Source organism: Eptesicus fuscus, chromosome 4 (genome assembly GCF_027574615.1).
Source record: "Eptesicus fuscus isolate TK198812 chromosome 4, DD_ASM_mEF_20220401, whole genome shotgun sequence".
Classification (NCBI taxonomy): domain Eukaryota; kingdom Metazoa; phylum Chordata; class Mammalia; order Chiroptera; family Vespertilionidae; genus Eptesicus; species Eptesicus fuscus.
Genome location: NC_072476.1, coordinates 19,981,884 through 19,998,982, shown reverse-complemented (window position 1 = coordinate 19,998,982; position 17,099 = coordinate 19,981,884). Strand labels below are relative to the sequence as shown.

Sequence of the window (17,099 nt, the reverse complement as noted above, 5' to 3'; positions counted from 1 at the left end):
AAATTGCAAACATAGGGACACTTCTTAAGTACTTCAGCATCCATCTATAAATATGTACTTTATCTATATTTTTGCTATTCAGTACTCTATTTAGAAAATAGCTTTAATCATCTGTTATTTTTATTAGTTTTTAATAGAATCATTTGAAATGGTCTTGAAATTTGTGATGTTTGATTTGTATATTTTTTTCATTCTCAGATATTCAGTTTGACTATCAAAAGACATATCTTTCTACTAAGTTTTCTTGTTAATCATGCTTAGAAAAAGCTCTGATGCTCATTCACTTTAGAATTCAAAGGAAATCATTTTCCTCTTGGGCCAGACTCCAAAATATTCAGTCCTAGCTAGACACTATAGATAAGACTCTTTCTTTTTTATTGTAAGCAGTCAGTGATGACCTTCTTTGAACTCTTGAAACAGTTTTTTTTTACACTTTCTGTTTCAGAGAGGAATAGTTCCATATTTACAAGTTTATCTTTTAAGTCTTCGTAGTTTTTCAGTTGTTATTCATAGTCATTTGAAACCTTTTTTGGCTCTGCAGGTGTTGTTTGTGGCAATTAACTGTTGGTGGAACCAGGGGAGATGCAGAAAAAAGAAGCATTTCTTTTATTTTCCTGTAATATATCTGTATCATCGGAGGTAAGACATTTTAAGTAATGTTTCTAATTCCAACTAAGTTTATCAATTTTGAAGTGATTTTTTTTCCATTTAAAATATTAGATTAAGAAAATACATATAAGCAAAAATAAATAGACAAAAGGATCTGGATTATTTTATCAGCCATATGTAATCATCATGTGTTTTGATATATATATATATATATATATATATCTCCTGTCCTTTAAAAATAAACAAAACATTACCCTGTAGTAATATTCTTTCCTAAACTTTTTTCTTTTTCAGTATATTTTTTATTGATTTCAGAGAGTAAGGGAGAGGGGGAGAGAGATAGAAATAGCAAATATGAGAGAGAATCATTGATTGGTTGCCTCCTTTACGCCCTCTATGGTGATTGAACCTGGAACCCAGGCATGTGCCCTAACTGGGAATTGAACCGTGACCTTCTGGTTCACACTCAACCACTGAGCCACAAAGATGGACTAAACTGGTTTTTCTTACTTTTCATGTCATTACGTATATTCTCAAGCGTTGTTTTTAATAGTAATAGTTACTCCATTGTGTGGCTGTACATTTCAAATATTCTAAAAGTGTTTTGTGGTATAAAAATAAATAAAAGTCTTTATCCTGTTACTTGGCAGGATAGCATAATCAAGAGGGTATCTTCCCATATTTTCAACTGGGAAGAAAAGTACAAGTCCATAATTCTTTTTTTTTTTTTTTAAATATATTTTATTGAGTTTTTACAGAGAAGAAGGGAGAGAGAGAGAGAGCTAGAAACATCGATGAGAGAGAAACATCGATCAGCTGCCTCCTGCACACCCCTCACTGGGGATGTGCCTGCAACCAAGGCACATGCCCTTGACCGGAATTGAACCCGGGACCCTTCAGTCCGCAGGCTGACGCTCTATCCACTGAGCCAAACCGGTTTCGGCAAAGTCCATAATTCTATATCCATAATTCTGAAGTCCAAAGAGCTCTGGAAACCTAAATTTTGTCCCCAAATACATTCATCTGGCCTAAAGTGATAAGAGGCTGTCTGTAGGCTTTATTTCACTTAAAGTGCCAGTTTATTCATTTTGCTGCAGAAAAATATTGGTGCTTGATTTTGGAGTACTGCCTGGCCATTGCTATGGGTGTTAAGTAATGTCTAAAATTTGACTTAAAGGATTTTGGAGATAGGAGATGGGATTTGGACTTTGTTCAATGTAGTTGTCTTATAGTTTGTTAATGAAGGTAAAATGGGTAAGAAGATGTGATTAGTAAGATTTTATTTTTATTTTAAGATCTTATTTTAGATTTTATTTTTTCCCTTCCTCCAAACTTCTTGGACCTTAATCAATGGGGATTTATAACAAACATCAACAAATTACCATTTGTGGATTATCTGTCACATTCTATTACACTTCTATGACTTCAACATAAAATGTTGTGTGCACATAATTTTGCTTCTCAGGAGCTAGTAAATACTATTTGGGCAAAAACATACTTTCCTACCCCATCTTCAACCTCACATTTTCCTCTAGATATATGAATACTTTCTCAGAGGAACTTTCTCATAGTTCCTTCTTTTTAAAAAAATATATTTTTATTGATTTCAGAGAGAAAGAGAGAGGGAAAGATAGAAGCATCAATGATGAGAGAGAATCATTAATTGGCTGCCTCCTGCAAGCCCCACACTGAGGATCGAGCCCGCAACCTGGGCATGTGCCCTTGAATGTGATCGAACCTGGGGACCCTTCAGTCCGCAGGCCAATGCTCTATCCACTGAGCCAAAACAGCTAGGGCAAACCCGTGGTTCGCATGTGGTCCGCAACAAATATGTTTGCAGCCCAGCCAATAAAACGGTATGTAAGAAATGTTTTAACTAAAGTGTCGTAACTTAATTTTTACAATATTCTGTTATACATAATTATTAATAACGAACTACAATGTTCGATAGTGACTGATTACTATAATCACGCACCTTATGCGCAGGCGCACAATTTCTCTCCACTAATACTAGCAGCGAATATTTTAGCAGCCAATTGCCACGTCAGTTGTCTTGTACTGACTTGTTTGGTGTGCGCAAAAGGAAATATTTTGCTTTTGAAGAACAAGATAAATAGGTTTTTTGCGTTACGCTTATTGTGTCATTATTCAGTGTCTGGTAAGTTAATGTTCAAGAAAAAAATACTAATTTTTATTAAAATGTTCTATTATTTTATGTTAACAATTACTCATTTATTTTAGCCCTTTGTATTCAGCATGTCTCTATCAAAATAAACCTACGTTTCTATGAAAATTGAAGCTTTTGTCTTTTTGTGGCCCATATAAACTTAAACCTTGTTTATTTGGCCTATGTTAGCCTTTGGGTTTGACATGCTTGAGCTACTTACCTTGTTTTTTAAGGTAAGTATAAGGTACTATGCTTGAAGGTTCTAAAACTCTGTGCTCTGTCAAAGGGATAATGAGCTTGCCTCATGAAGGTTCCTGCATTTCTTTTCTTGGAAATAGGAAATAGGACACAGATGCCTAGCAGGGAGTAAAAGACTTGCAACTACATGTAACCAAGCCAGTTGCCCAGAGGTGGACTTAACGTGATATGACATTAAAATTGGAAGAATTCCCTTGAATAGAGTACAAAATGTCCTTTTGGTTTATGTGGAGTGTGCAATGTTGTCTTACGCTGTTTGTTTTCTTAGTTTTATAGAAAGATTGAAAAGGCATGGAAGGAACTTTAGAAAAATCTAGTCCACTCCTCTCATTATATAGATGAGGAATTTGAGGTTAGTACTCATCTTGAAGTGTTTGCCCCTCATCTTTATCTGTTAAATTTTTACTTAAGTCATTCCCAATGTCTCAAAAACAGAAGAAAGTGCTAAGGCAACAGAAATATCTGAAAGGTAGCCTTTTCATACCTATTTAAGAATCTTCAAGTTCTCTATTTTACATGAAACACATATGAATGGATGTGTTCCTTTAAACTCTTGTGAGTATTTGGTAGTCTTGGAGATTTTTTTGGTTAATGTGCTTGCAAATGTGAACCTTGAATCTGTCTCATCACTGGATAGACTGTTGTGTGTGTTGTTTCTGTTTGTATAATGACTTACCTAGTTGTAGCTGCTTAAAGAAATTAATAGATTTTTCTGTTTTGTGAAAGTAGATTCCACTTTTTTTAAAGTATATGTGTTGCTGAAGGGAGCACAGATTCCACTTTTTTTGGCTTATATTAATACTAGTTATAAAGGCTCTGAGGCAGTAGTTTCTCAAAACACTATATAAAGTTTAACAGCCCTAGGTCAGCTTGTCCTACAGCAATGACTATAGCATGTTGCTAAAACATGTCCCCCATCCTGCATTCTGGGTTTTTCTCATTACAAGTACTGGGACCCTGTAAAATTCAGCAGAGCCTGTTTGCTTGAATAGATGAGGTTTCCAGATTGGTTGCCTCCTTTTTGCTGAATAAAATAAGTTATCAGATGATTTTTTATTTCTTCCTTTAAAAAAATTTTGTTTTAATATATATATTTTATTGATTTCTTACAGAGAGGATGGGAGAGGGATAGAGAGTTAGAAACATCGATGAGAGAGAAACATCAATCAGCTGTCTCCTGCACAGCCCCCACCAGGGATGTGCCCACAACCAAGGCACATGCCCTTGACCGGAATCGAACCTGGGACCCCTCAGTCCGCAGGCCGACGCTCCATCCACTAAGCCAAACTGGTTAGGGCTAAAAATAGTTTTTTAAAAATAATAGTTTTTTAAAAATATATTTTGATTGATTTTGGAGAGGAAGGGAGAGAGAGATAGAAAAATCAATGATTAGAGAGAATCACTGATCGCTGCCTTCTGCACACCCCCACTGGGGATCAAGCCCGTGATTCAGGCATGTGCCCTGACCGGGTATTGAACTGTAATCTCCTGGTTCATAGGTCGATGCTCAACCACTGAGCCACGTCAGCCAGGCCTTTAAATATTGTTGATGGTTGCTGGGGTTGTTGATTGTGGTGATTTTTATTTATTTATTTATTTTTATTTTTTTGTTGTTGTTAATCCTCACCCAAGGATATTTTTCCACTGATTTTTAGAAAGAGCAGAAGGGAGAGGGAAAGACAGAGAGAAACATTGTTGTGAGAGAAACACATCAATTAGTTGCCTCCTGCATGAGCTCCCATAAGAGCCCAGGCTGGGGAGGAGCCTGCAACCAAGTTACATGCCCTTGACCGGAATCAAACCCGGCACCCTTTGGTCCACAGTTGAGCCAAAATGGCTAGGGCTAGTGGTGATTTTTTTAAACTAATTATTAAAATTAACAAGTTAGTTGTAATAAGTCTTGACTTATGGACTTCTTAACTGTCTCCCAGTTGTGCATGTAGAATGCTATTTTTACTTTTTCATGCTAATATTTCTTTGCATCATATTCTGCAGTGCACACTGAAGAATTGTGTTTATCTTATCACATATGTGTGTTAATTTCTATAATCAAATATTATATTATTATGACCATAGCATTTATATAATTCTTTACTGTGCTCTTGTCTATGCTTGCTATTAACGGTAAGCTTAACGTCAATTTCTGTTTAGAGAGAAGAATGTTTATGGAGTTGCTAAATGTCACTCTATTTCCTACCCACTCCACATACCATCCATTTATATTTGAGCAATATCTGTTGGTATTGCACAATATCAAAGAAAGCCATTTGAGGATTCTGATCAGCTTATTAGGAGGTTTACTGAATGTTAGTAGTATTCTTAGCAATACCAAATCAAATTCTTATTCATCCCCTAATACAACTGGAATGGAAAATCATTTATACAGGCCCCTGACTTGATCCATCACATAATTTTTTGTTGTAATAAAGCTTTAACTAGGTTTAAGGTTCAATTAGTGATCCTTTGTGTAAGTGCCCATGTGAATATTTTTTTATTATTTTTATTTAATATTAGTGGCCCAGTGCATGAATTTGTGCACATTGAAAGGAAATTAATTAGAATATTTTAATATTGCTGTTTGTCCTTTCTCTATAATAGAAGTGTCAACCAAATTCATGACCGACAGTGCCATATTGAAACACACGTGCGATTGGCGCCAGCGAGAGCTTTATATCTATCACACATGTATGAGTCAATTTAGCCTTTTATATATATAGAATAAACTTATAACTAGACCTGCTTTTTGATTTAGCTAAACTTTTTCCAGCCCAGTGAAGCACCCCAACTTCTCTTTCAGGTAATTGTCGGCAACACAGCAGTAAATATCAACATGAAGCAGATTATTATTGTAGATCCCACAGGGAGAACAAAGGGTAAAATATTTAACTGCAGCAGTGTTTGACTGTATTCTGTGCAGTGAGAAAACCAGAAGTCATTTTCAAGGTCCACCATTTCTTCTTTTCAGTTGGGTCAAGTTTCTAAGCTTTCTAAATTTTCGTTTTCTTGCTAATGAAAAGAAAATAGGATTCCACCTAGTCTCCTTTCTACCTACTTCAGGACTTCTGTGAGAATCAAATGAGATGAGGCACGGGAAAACGCTTCACAGACATTTGGTTACAGTGTGAAATGTTTCCACCTGGCTATAAAGCAAGTTGTGTTCCTGAGCTGAAGAAACTGCAAGGAGACTAGTTGCTATGGAGAGGAAGCTGGGCATTGTTATGTAACATCATTACCCAGACAGACACTTAGCATATTAGCCTTTTATATATATAGATATTTTTATTGATGTCAGGGAGAGATAGAAACATCAATGATGAGAGAGAATCATTGATTGGCTGCTTCCTGTACACCCCCACAGGGGATTGAGTCCACAACCCAGGCATGTGCCCTTGACCGGAATCAAACCCATGACCTTTCAGTCCGCAGGCCGATGCTCTAGCCACTGAGCCAAAATGGCTACATTTAATAACTGCTTTTTAGTAGGCCAAGGGCCAACTGCTCAATGGAAAGCCTGCCCCTCTACATTGAATTGTGTGGTTCAGATCCTGGAATCCTTTAGCTTTTGGCCAGTTTCCAAGGTTGCCTTTCTATTTTGTTTTTTTAAGGAAATATTGCGGGAATTAATTTGTTTTTCAGAAATTGCTTGTAATGGCTGCTGTATCTTTCCTCACATAAATGCTTCTTAATTGGCTCTCCAGTCACCTCCTGAGACAAAGAACTGCTTAACTATGAACCAGTCAGGATCCTAAAGCAGGACATTTTCATTTTATGTTGTTGATGATTTCAATTATACATTACAGGTTTAATGCATGGTGTATTATTTTTATTTTTTATTTTTTTTTGGTACTAGTTTTGGACCAATCGAATACAAAGGCCCCATGAGTGCTGTTTACATTGAGAAGTTTGTCCGTCGGGTGATGAAACCACTTCTGTACATCCCATCTCAATCAGAATTACTAGATTTTCTCTCAAACTACGAGGTACCTGTCTTTCATATCTCCTTACATTCCCAAGATTTCACTGGGTTGTATTGGATTGTTTGTATAGAAAAGTTTTTATACCTCCTGATTTTGTAGCAATTAAAAGGTTACGTTATAGATAAGCCCCAATTAAATGCTTTTTGAGATAATTGATTATAGGGATGGTTTGACCAAGTGAGTTTTAAGAAAATAGAATGCTTGCAAAACCTTTATTTTTTATTTGGGAATTTTCAACAAACTTTTAATTTGTCTCACAATTAACTTAGAGTATGTAAGAATTAGCTTACAATTTATATACAGCAGCAAATTTCTAAAAATTTTATTTGATGCTTTATGGCATCTTACTGATGACATATCTGGTTTTTCTTGTCAGTTGTAGTTTCAAAGCAAAACAACACTGAAAATACATTCCTTTATATTTTAAGTGTATAACTATTTTAACATCTGAACTGTTTTCCCATTGCCAGTTTCAACACCTGATAGATTATTTTTATAGGGTGTTCAATGCACGTGCAGGACAGCTTATTATTCGGAGACCAGTATAAAGCTTAAAATAATCTCAATAAAATGTAAAAATAGTTTCACAAAAATTTTTTGGAGCAAGTGTAAAGTCATACTTGGGTACAACAAGTGAAAGTGCTGAATCTACTAGACACGTGGTCGGCAAACTGCGGCTCGCGAGCCACATGCGGCTCTTTGGCCCCTTGAGTGAGACTCTTCCACGGCCTGGGCGAGTCTATTTTGAAGAAGTGGCGTTAGAAGAAGTTTAAGTTTAAAAAATTTGGCTCTCAAAAGAAATTTCAATCGTTGTACTGTTGATATTTGGCTCTGTTGACTAATGAGTTTGCTGACCACTGCACTAGACCACCAGGAACCAGCAAAAATGAAAAATGGTGCTTAGGTACAATAAAATCAGGACCTTAAGTAACCAGATACAGATAAAAACCATATGAATCCTGACCTCATAATTTAGAATTTAGTAATAGTGATGGATTGAATTTTTGTGCTATGTAGATTTTATGTAGATCAGTTAAGAATTTCTTTCACTAGAACATCATTAATAGCTTTTTCAATCATGTTAGAAATACTATTTATATGTTAACGATAGCAGATTCCCCAAGCAGCAGTATTAATATCTAGTTCTGCTTGTAGTTCTCAGATACGCATTCGAGTAAATTCTTCCTTACTTTTAAGGTGGATAAAGAATGGATTTCCGTGCTCCTCACTATCTTGTCTCCTGTTTTGCCTGGGTAGGCTGGTAGGCCCGAGCTACACTGGGAAGTAGGGCATTTGGGCCTAGTGTCTTTGGTAGCACTAACTAGGTCTGTTGATTTGATTCTTGGAATCTTCTCTACCATTGAATCTCTGTAAATTGTTATGTCATTTATGCTTAATTTCTGACTGGACCTTTTTCATGTCTTTGACATTCTCACTAAGATCCCTGAAAGTTTCATAAAGATCCTTGAGTAACCTTATAACCATGATTTTGAACTCTGTATCCAGTAGTTTGCTTGCTTCTATTTCATTTGTGACGTTTCTTTGTCTCTGCATTTTGGCAGCTTCCCTGTGTCTGTTTCTATGTATTAGGTAGAGCTACTATGTCTCCTGGAATTGGTAGAGTGGCTTTGTATAGTAGGTGTCCTGTAGGGCCTAGTTGCTCAGCCTCCCCAGTCACCTGAGTTGGGCACTCTAGGTGCCCCCCTGTGTGGTCTGTGTGCACAGACTTGTAGTTGAGCCTTGTCTGCTGTTGGCGTCTCTGGGAGGAGTTGGCCTCCAGGCCAGTTGTCTGTGAGGACCATATGTGACTACAGTAGGAGAGCTGCTTTTTAGGAGGTGAGGCGCAGCTTGAAGCAAGATAGGCTGGTACTAGTGCCTGGTCTTAGGCCTTTTATTGATAGGTTTGGTGCATGCTGTCACCAGCTGCAGCTTGTTTGATTGATTTTAGCAAAGTCTGAAGCCTGAGCCAGGACAGGCCATTCATATGGAAAAGCTGCTGCAAACAGCTTGGGCAGGGCTGCAAATTGTATGGGGCAGGGTCTCAGGGAATCCTCAGGTGGAGCAAACTGTGTGCTCCAGGCTGATTGAGACTTAGCTATGGCTGCCAGTCAGCCCTGCAAGGGGTGGGGGTGGGGGCGCGGGGAGCACAGGAACAGTGACCCCTGCGAGCATCCCTGTCTGCAAGAAAGCCACCCCCGAGTTTCTGCCCTGATGCCAGACAATCCAGTTGCTCCTCGTATGTGTCTGGGTCCCCCAGAGCCTCTTGGTGCTGGAACTCAGAGGTATCCAGTCTGAGTAAGTTTGTGCGCCAGCCCTTTAAAAGGAACAGCTGGGTGTTCTTCATGTTTCTCAGCCACAATCCGCTGGTTTTTACAGCCCGTAGACTTCTCCTCCCAGCTCTGGAACCCTGGGCAAAGGGTCTGGTGTGGGGCTGGGACTCCTTGCTTTCCAGCCTCCTCAGGGACGATCTCCCTCCCAATTAAAAAAATGGCACACGTGGGTGTCAGACCAGCCTGTTCCGAGGCTCTGTTCCTCATACCAGTCACGATGTGCTTTCTTCTTCTCTAATTGTAGGACTTCCATTCAGCCAGCTTTCAGGAGGTTCGGAATGATGGTTGTTCTGTATTTTAGTTGTAATTTTGATGTGGTTTTGGGGGCAGCGAATATAGGCATTTACTTATGCCGCCATCTTGGTTCTCTCTCAACCTGCTATTATTAATTGGGTCATTAGCATTTATTCTGCAGAACTGGAAGTGTTCTATGTATAATAATCACAATATTGAGACAGAGTAGGTTCTAGAATTTTCTTCCCAGATATGCATTAAAATCATAGCTACCTTATAAATAATGAATTTAGCGAAAAACTTAAGTGAACTTGTCAATGCATACTACAGAGGGAGCTCAAGAGCTTTAAGTCATCTCATTGTAAACCATGTTAAGAAATTTTACTTTCTTCATTTATTCTAAATGTAGAATCCCTCTTCCTGGAGGTCCTTCTTGCCTATTTAAGATACAGACAGGAAAATGTGATTTATTACTTGTGGACAACATAGGGAAGCATATCCCAGTGTCATTTTTATTTTGGTGGACATTAAGTTGCTTGGAAAGGAGATAGGACTGAGTGATGGTAATGTCACTTTCTCAAAGTCACTAGTCTTGCTCTCTTCTAATTTTGGTATTTTTAAAATTTATTGATTTTAGAGAGAGAGAAATTGAGAGAGAGAAACATCAGTTTGTTCATTGGTCTCTAATCCAGATATTTGTGAACAGTTTGGACCATTTATGCATTCACTGATTGATTCTTGTATGTGCCCTTACGGGGGATCAAACCCACAACCTTGGCATATTGGGTTGGTGGCTCCAACCAACTGAGCCACTGGGTCAGGGCATAATTTTGGTATTTTTTAGGCATCAATTGGTTAAGGTATCAGTAGCTTCTACATCAATAATGCTTCATTATTTATTTATTTATAAATATATTTTTATTGATTTCAGAGAGGAAGGGAGAGGGAGAGAGATAGAAACATCAATGATGAGAGAGAATCATCAATCGGCTACCTCCTGCACACCCCACACTGGGGATTGAGCCTGCAACCCTGACATATGCCCTGACCGGGAATCAAACTGTGACCTCCTGGTTCATAGGTTGACGCTCAACCACTGAACCATGCCAGTGGGCTCTTTTTTATTTTTTTATCAGAATCTGATTTGTATCTTTTATTCTACCCACTAAATGCCAACAATATTATTTAATTCTTATCTTACATATGCGGCCAAAATATTTTCTAAATCTTTTAATGAATTTCTATAATTTATCCATTTAAGAGCAGTGATTTTGCATGCATCTACTCATTTATTCTTATCAGTATGGTAAACCAAATTGTTTTACATTTAAACGGGATGGGAAAAGGCTTGGGAATCTTTTGGAGATGGAAGCATGGTGTTGAGTAAATTGCCAGGTGACAGAAAACCTGAGTATTTTTTGTTTGTTTGTTTGTTTAAATTTCTTTATTGATTAAGGTATCACATATTTGTCCTCACCCCCCCATTCCCACCTCACACCCCTCCCCACACATGCCCCAAACCTGAGTATTTTGGAGAAACATCTAGTAGAATGTCTGCTACCTGCTGTTATACTGTTATTTGTTAGTAAAAATACTCTGAATATTGAGCAAATAAATAGATACTTTTTCTGTCAATTTATAATTTTATAGCACCGTGGACTAAATAGTTTTAAGTTTTCTAGGTGTGAGTTAACATTAGTGCAGAAATATTTCAATTGCCATTGATAAAAACACACCACTAGAGGTTGTGTGCATCATTTGCTGAAATTTATGCCAAACTGCAAATAGTATTCACTTAGGAAATAAATATTTAGTGTTCATGAGGATTTGTTGGCCTCCTGTAAGTAGTCTATTTAACCTCATTCTAGCAGGTACTGAATACACTGTATATTATGGAATGGAATTAAAAACACAAAGTAGGTCAAATTATAATCTGGCATTTATTATGTTATGTTCTTTGCTAAATTGTAAACTTGATAAAGGAGTATTGTCTTATTCACATTTTTATCCCCAATTCATTCATTAACAAATATTTATTTTGTGACTGCTCTGTGCTGGAAACATGGTGATGAATAAGAGAGAGCCGCTGTTTCATGGAGTTTTAAAGTGGAGATATATTAGCAAAGGAAAACAGATAAACAAGGTGTAGGGGGTTGAGTAGTGTCCTGTTTGCAGTTGAGTTCCCATGACTGTTTACCTGGTAGCTTATAAGCATCAGGGAGTGGATTAATAGAAACACTGCAGATGGAATCTGGGGTCAGATGATCTTACTTATGGTAAGCAGCAGAGTGAGGAGGGACAACTTATGTACCAGCAGGGCTTGCACCCCAACTATATAACCCAGTGTTAGGCTGGCTTATGTGCTGAAAGCCTCAAAATATATTAGGCAGGGTTACAGTTGTGCTTTGAACCAGCCCCTGATTTATTTGCATCTGAGCAAACAAGGGACCTTGACCTAGGAAGATCTACATATGTGAATATGCATGAATTTTATTCCCCAAACTCTCTTTTTTCCAGATTTAAGAAAGAACTGTGAAAGGAACTCTGAAATATATAATCACTTTTCAAATACAGCTTCTGTTAGGCGACACTGAAACTTTGGGGAAATGGTTGCAAAATTTGTTTGATCTTAAGCAAAACCAGAGCCAGTTTAGTAACTTTTCAATGATAATTTGTAATAGAAATAAACAGATAAATAGCACTTTATTTCTTCTTTTTATTATTTTGTAATATTAATTTTAAGTTACATTCTCAAACAGGCCAATTTTCAAAACTTAATACAGATTGTCAAAGTATGGTGAATATTTTAAAAATAATACTTAAAATATATTTTGTCTTTTTCTTGTTTTTGTTTTTTTTTGGTAGCTGGTATACAGTTTTAAATAATCTCATACAGTTGTTGAATCTTATCTGTGTTTTTGGCAATGAAAATAAAATAATTTTGCATATGATATTATTTGCTTTGTATTGTTTATGAAATTTCTTTGGTCAGACTACTTGAAGAGTTCAGTACCAGTTCTTCTGAAGATAGGCTCCTTTGTCCAAGCTATGTAGCCCCTTGGAAAATTGCAGCAGTGATGCCCTCGACAAGAATAAACCTGTAGAAATGTCCACAAAGGACCCCTGCAAATGGTCCAACCTTTGTACATTTTTAAAGGTTTATTGCCGTTTCCCTTGAAGACTAAGGTTTAAAAACTTTTTTGCTTCCATTGATGTCTGTACATGTGTGCATTTCTATATATAAACATATATGTAATTGCATACATTCATGTAGATATAAATGTGTTTATGGGCCATATGTTCACTTCTGTGAAGTCATTGGTGATAACATGATGTGAAATTCCTCTGATTTAATTTTTAGCAATGAAACATTTATTGGTATTTAAATGAATTTATTTCATTTGGTTAGAATTTGGGAGATTGGTTATAATATAAAGAAACTTAAATGAGTCCATTTTGTTTCCACTAGTTTTCATTTTTGTAATCTTGCATACAACATTAACTAAATGACTAGAATGTCTGAAGATTTTGTCTTCCTTTTGTTCTTGGTAATAAGGTTTATTACACCATTGTAGCATGGTTTGAAACCCAAACAGTATGCAATTCTTCTTTCAGCCAATTCTGGATTGGCTTGTTAAAAAGATTTTGGAGGAGCCCTGGCCGGGTGGCTCAGTTGGTTGGAACATCGTCCTATAAGCCAAGAGGTTGTGGGTTTGATTTCCAGTTGGCACATTCCTAGTTGTGGATTCAAATAGCTGATCAGGGCACATACGGGAGGTAATTGATTGATGTTTCTCTTTCACATCATTGTTCTTTCTCTCTTTCCCCCCTCTACTTCTCTAAACATATTCTTGGCTGAGGATTTTTAAAAAAATGATTTTGAAAGAGTTTAGCAAAAGAAAATTTCTGTTTTCAATACTTTGCTTTCTGATGTTCTCAGTTGTTTTAGAAATTGGTTATTTGCTGGATTTTCTTACATAGTATTAGGATTCAACATTCTGACTATCTCAATTTCTATCAGAATAAAAACCAAGTGATTTATTTAAAATTGAATCTTGCCTGGCTGGCATGGCTCAGTAGTTGGAACCGGAGGTCACAGTTCGATTCCGGATCAGGGCACATGCCCAGATTGGGGGCGCAATACCCAGTGTGGAGCATGCAGGAGGCAGCTGATCAAAATGATTCTCTCTCATCATTGATGTTTCTATCTCTCTCCCTTTCCTTTCCTCTCTGAAATCAATAAAAATATATTTTTAAAATAAATAAATAAATAAATTGAATTTTATGAGAGTAAGCAAGTGATTTGGATTTGAAAGATAGTATGTTCCACTACAGATAAGAAATTTTCTTTTTTTTATACAAATTACTCATTTTAAATTTTACCAACAGATGAAATTCCTACCTTATCTTTTGGGTCTGATTTTGCCCCAATGATCAAATCAGGTCCACAATTATTTATTAAGTGCATGATGTTGCATGCTTTAGGGCTAGAGAGAATTCTTTACATTTGCCTAGTGCTGTATAGTTCATCAAGCTCATTCTTCTCAGTAACAATATGATAAATTGACCCATTTGCTATATAAGGAAACTGAGGTTTCTCTTTTAAGGGTTCACCCAAGATCATTTAGCTTTTGGACTTGAGCTTAAATCTTCTGACTCCAAGCTTAGCACTCTTTCCTCGGGGATCTCAGTTTGGCTTTTAAGACAGATACAATCATTACAGAACAAAACCAGAGAAAATGAGTGCCACAAGGCCTTCAAAGATGGAAGAAATTATTCTGAACAGGAAGGCAGGATGTATCTGGAGAAGATAATTTATTGGTTTAGCAGAATGGAGGGGAATTCTGTCCTAAGCTTGGAGAAGTAGAATGAACAGGTAGAAATAAGTTTGTGGGGTAGAGGTGCAAGAGAGTAGGAAACGGGTCCTTTGTAGACAGACCTGATGAGAGGAGGGTTTTTATGGTAGAATGCTGGGTTCTGGGTGTGGGGGAGAAAAGAGCCCCTAGAAGAACTACCTGGAATACAAGTGGAGCAAATCAGATTTAACCTGATTTCCAGTAAGAGTGAAGGGGTGTTAGGATTCGAGAAAGCAATTTGAGGGAGAAATAAATCTAAGAAAGATTACGAGGAGATTGACAATTTGTCTGGAGTTGCCAAACAGAAGTAAGTGAGTACTTGTACTTGATGGTGAGATTTTGAACCAGGGACCTAGGAGAACTGTCAACAGGGAGTGGAAAGACCTACTTAAGAAGAGGGAAGGAAGTTTCAGCTCTGAATTAACTCGCCCTGTAAAAGCTGCTGCAATTGTACCCCTTAACCCTGTTGCCTAAATGGAAGGAAAGGTCCACCCTAAACCCCAACTTTTTTCATGTGGTTAGGCTTTTAAAAAAAATGAAATGCAGCAAATGACAATTGTCATTTTATAATGGCATTTCTTTCTTGTTTTAAAATGTCCCCATTGCACAATGATTAGTGATACCTCAGTCACCTAATTCTGCTCTTGTTCCTGCAGCCTGGAGTACTTGGGTACTTTGAGTTCAGTGGTTCACCCCAGCCTCCTGGTTATTTGACCTTCTTCACTTCAGCATTACATTCATTAAAGAAAGGTAAAAATCATTTATAGTAAGACATTAGAACTTGAACAAAAATGTATGTATATTGATAGCTTCTTCTGCATGTGTTATCTTTATGATTACTTTCATTTTCTTGATTCTTTTTTGTATTACATAATTGTATTGTTTTATGTTCTGTAGTCTCTTAATTTTTAGCTTTTTAAAATGTAGCTTGATCATACTGTCTGCAATTATAGGTTTTGTACTTTAAATTTTATTATATCATAATTTCTTTTTTGTGTTCATAGTTATAAGTTCTGGTCCAACTTTGTAATAGTTATATTGTCAGTTGATGTACCATAATTTAGGAATACATTTCCTTTAGGAAGTGTTTACAAGTATAAAAGTCATGTTACATTACACTATAAGCCTACTGCCAGTTTCACAATTCTCAAATGTATTTTTTTCCACTTTAGCTAAATCAAATATTATATGAGGTCCTACATTTTAAATTAAACATTGTATCCTGCCCTTTTTTTCATGTTGTTCCATGTTCTTTCTTTATATCAGTTATAGCATCATGTCCATTCTCTGTGGAATACATTTTCATCTGCTCTCTAGTCTCCATTTCCTTTGTTAGCACACTAGTCCAAGTCCCTTTCTCTTCCCTGGACTAGACCAATGGTCACTTAACTAGTATTCATTCTAGTCCCTTTTCCCTCACACTTGAGCCTTTGTGTGTGCTAGTCTTTCTGCCTATACTGTGCCCCCTGCCTCCTCGGTCTCTAGGGCTCAGCTCCCCATTTGTCAAACCCCTATTCATCATACCTCAGAATCCCCTCAAATATCATTTCTGCACCCTCCAATCTCAGTTGGGTACCCTGTTGTTTTCTTTCATAGTACTTAACATGGTTGGTATTTATGTATGTATTTATGAGATGATTTGTTTAATGTCTGTCTTCTTCCCCAGACTGTGAGACTTTGAGGTAGGACCATGTGTCTTCAGTTTAGCATTCTTTCTCCAGTGTCTGGTACATAGCAGGAGCTCAATCACTATTTGCCAAGTGAGTGATCAGATTAACGGCCATACTATCTTTTTCCCAGTAGCTCAACCAAAAATATGTAACTATCCTTCTACTACTGGGTCTTAGATTGCTTTATTATTATTTTTTTTTTGGTTATAATAGTATACTATTAATACATCAAACAATTATATGACTGGCCATTTTAATATATACATTATCTTAAAGTTTTATGCATAACTGTATTTATGCATACTATATTCATGTTTTTGATCAGGGGACATTGGGAGAGGAGATCAAGCTGACACTTAGTATGTTTTCTGTCCATTTTAAAGACTTTGAGCTGCACAGCTTCAGATGACTAAGAAGACTTAGTTTGAATTTTGAAAACAAAATACTACCAGTTTAAACTTAAGAAGCAGATTTTTGAAAAGTAAAGCCCTTTGAAGAAGATCTCAGCTGAAGATTACATATGAAAGGGAAACCTAGAGACATTCACTGAAGTGATGGTAGCATTCAAGTTCTTAGTCAAAGGATATTTCAAGATTGTGAAAAGATATTTAGTTACCTAGTTAGTTTATATAATGTGCTAATGATTCATCTTGTATTACTTTTCATTCAGAGGTTTCCAAAATATTGCTTCTTTTTGCAAAAACCTTTCACTAGCCTTTCACCCCTGTTTTTTTCTTTTCTGTTTTTAAGCAAAGGAAGGCAATAAATGGGTAAAAACTACTTGAAGGTACAAAATGAAGCTCTTTGGGCAATTCATTAATTTTGACAAATGATTACATGAAATTTCTTCTCAGAATAAATCTAGTCTGGCTTAGCTTTATTACATTTCTTTCCTACCATGTGATTCTAGTTCAGTCTTGTAAAATCCTGTTGCAAATGAACTTTGCAAGAACTGGGATTCATTCTAATTAATCATTTTTCACCTCATTTTTGGTGGA

General features: G+C 36.7%; 1 protein-coding gene across 9 annotated transcripts in view; it reads left to right on the top strand.

Moving 5' to 3' along the window:
• The window catches only part of TXNDC11 (thioredoxin domain containing 11), a 70,945-nt gene that overhangs the window by 15,804 nt on the left and 38,042 nt on the right, over nt 1–17,099 (top strand). For 2 of the 9 annotated variants that reach the window (XM_028145514.2, XM_054714730.1), the window contains exons 2-3: nt 6,885–7,014; nt 15,088–15,181. The exons of 1 other annotated variant lie outside the window; for it this stretch is intronic. In XM_028145514.2, the coding sequence (XP_028001315.2) occupies nt 6,885–7,014; nt 15,088–15,181 (224 nt within the window). Of the gene's footprint in view, nt 1–541; nt 640–3,357; nt 3,387–6,884; nt 7,015–15,087; nt 15,182–17,099 lie in introns of those variants that run through there. 6 more of the 9 variants (XM_054714728.1, XM_054714729.1, XM_008141585.3 and 3 more) reach the window with 5 other exon arrangements.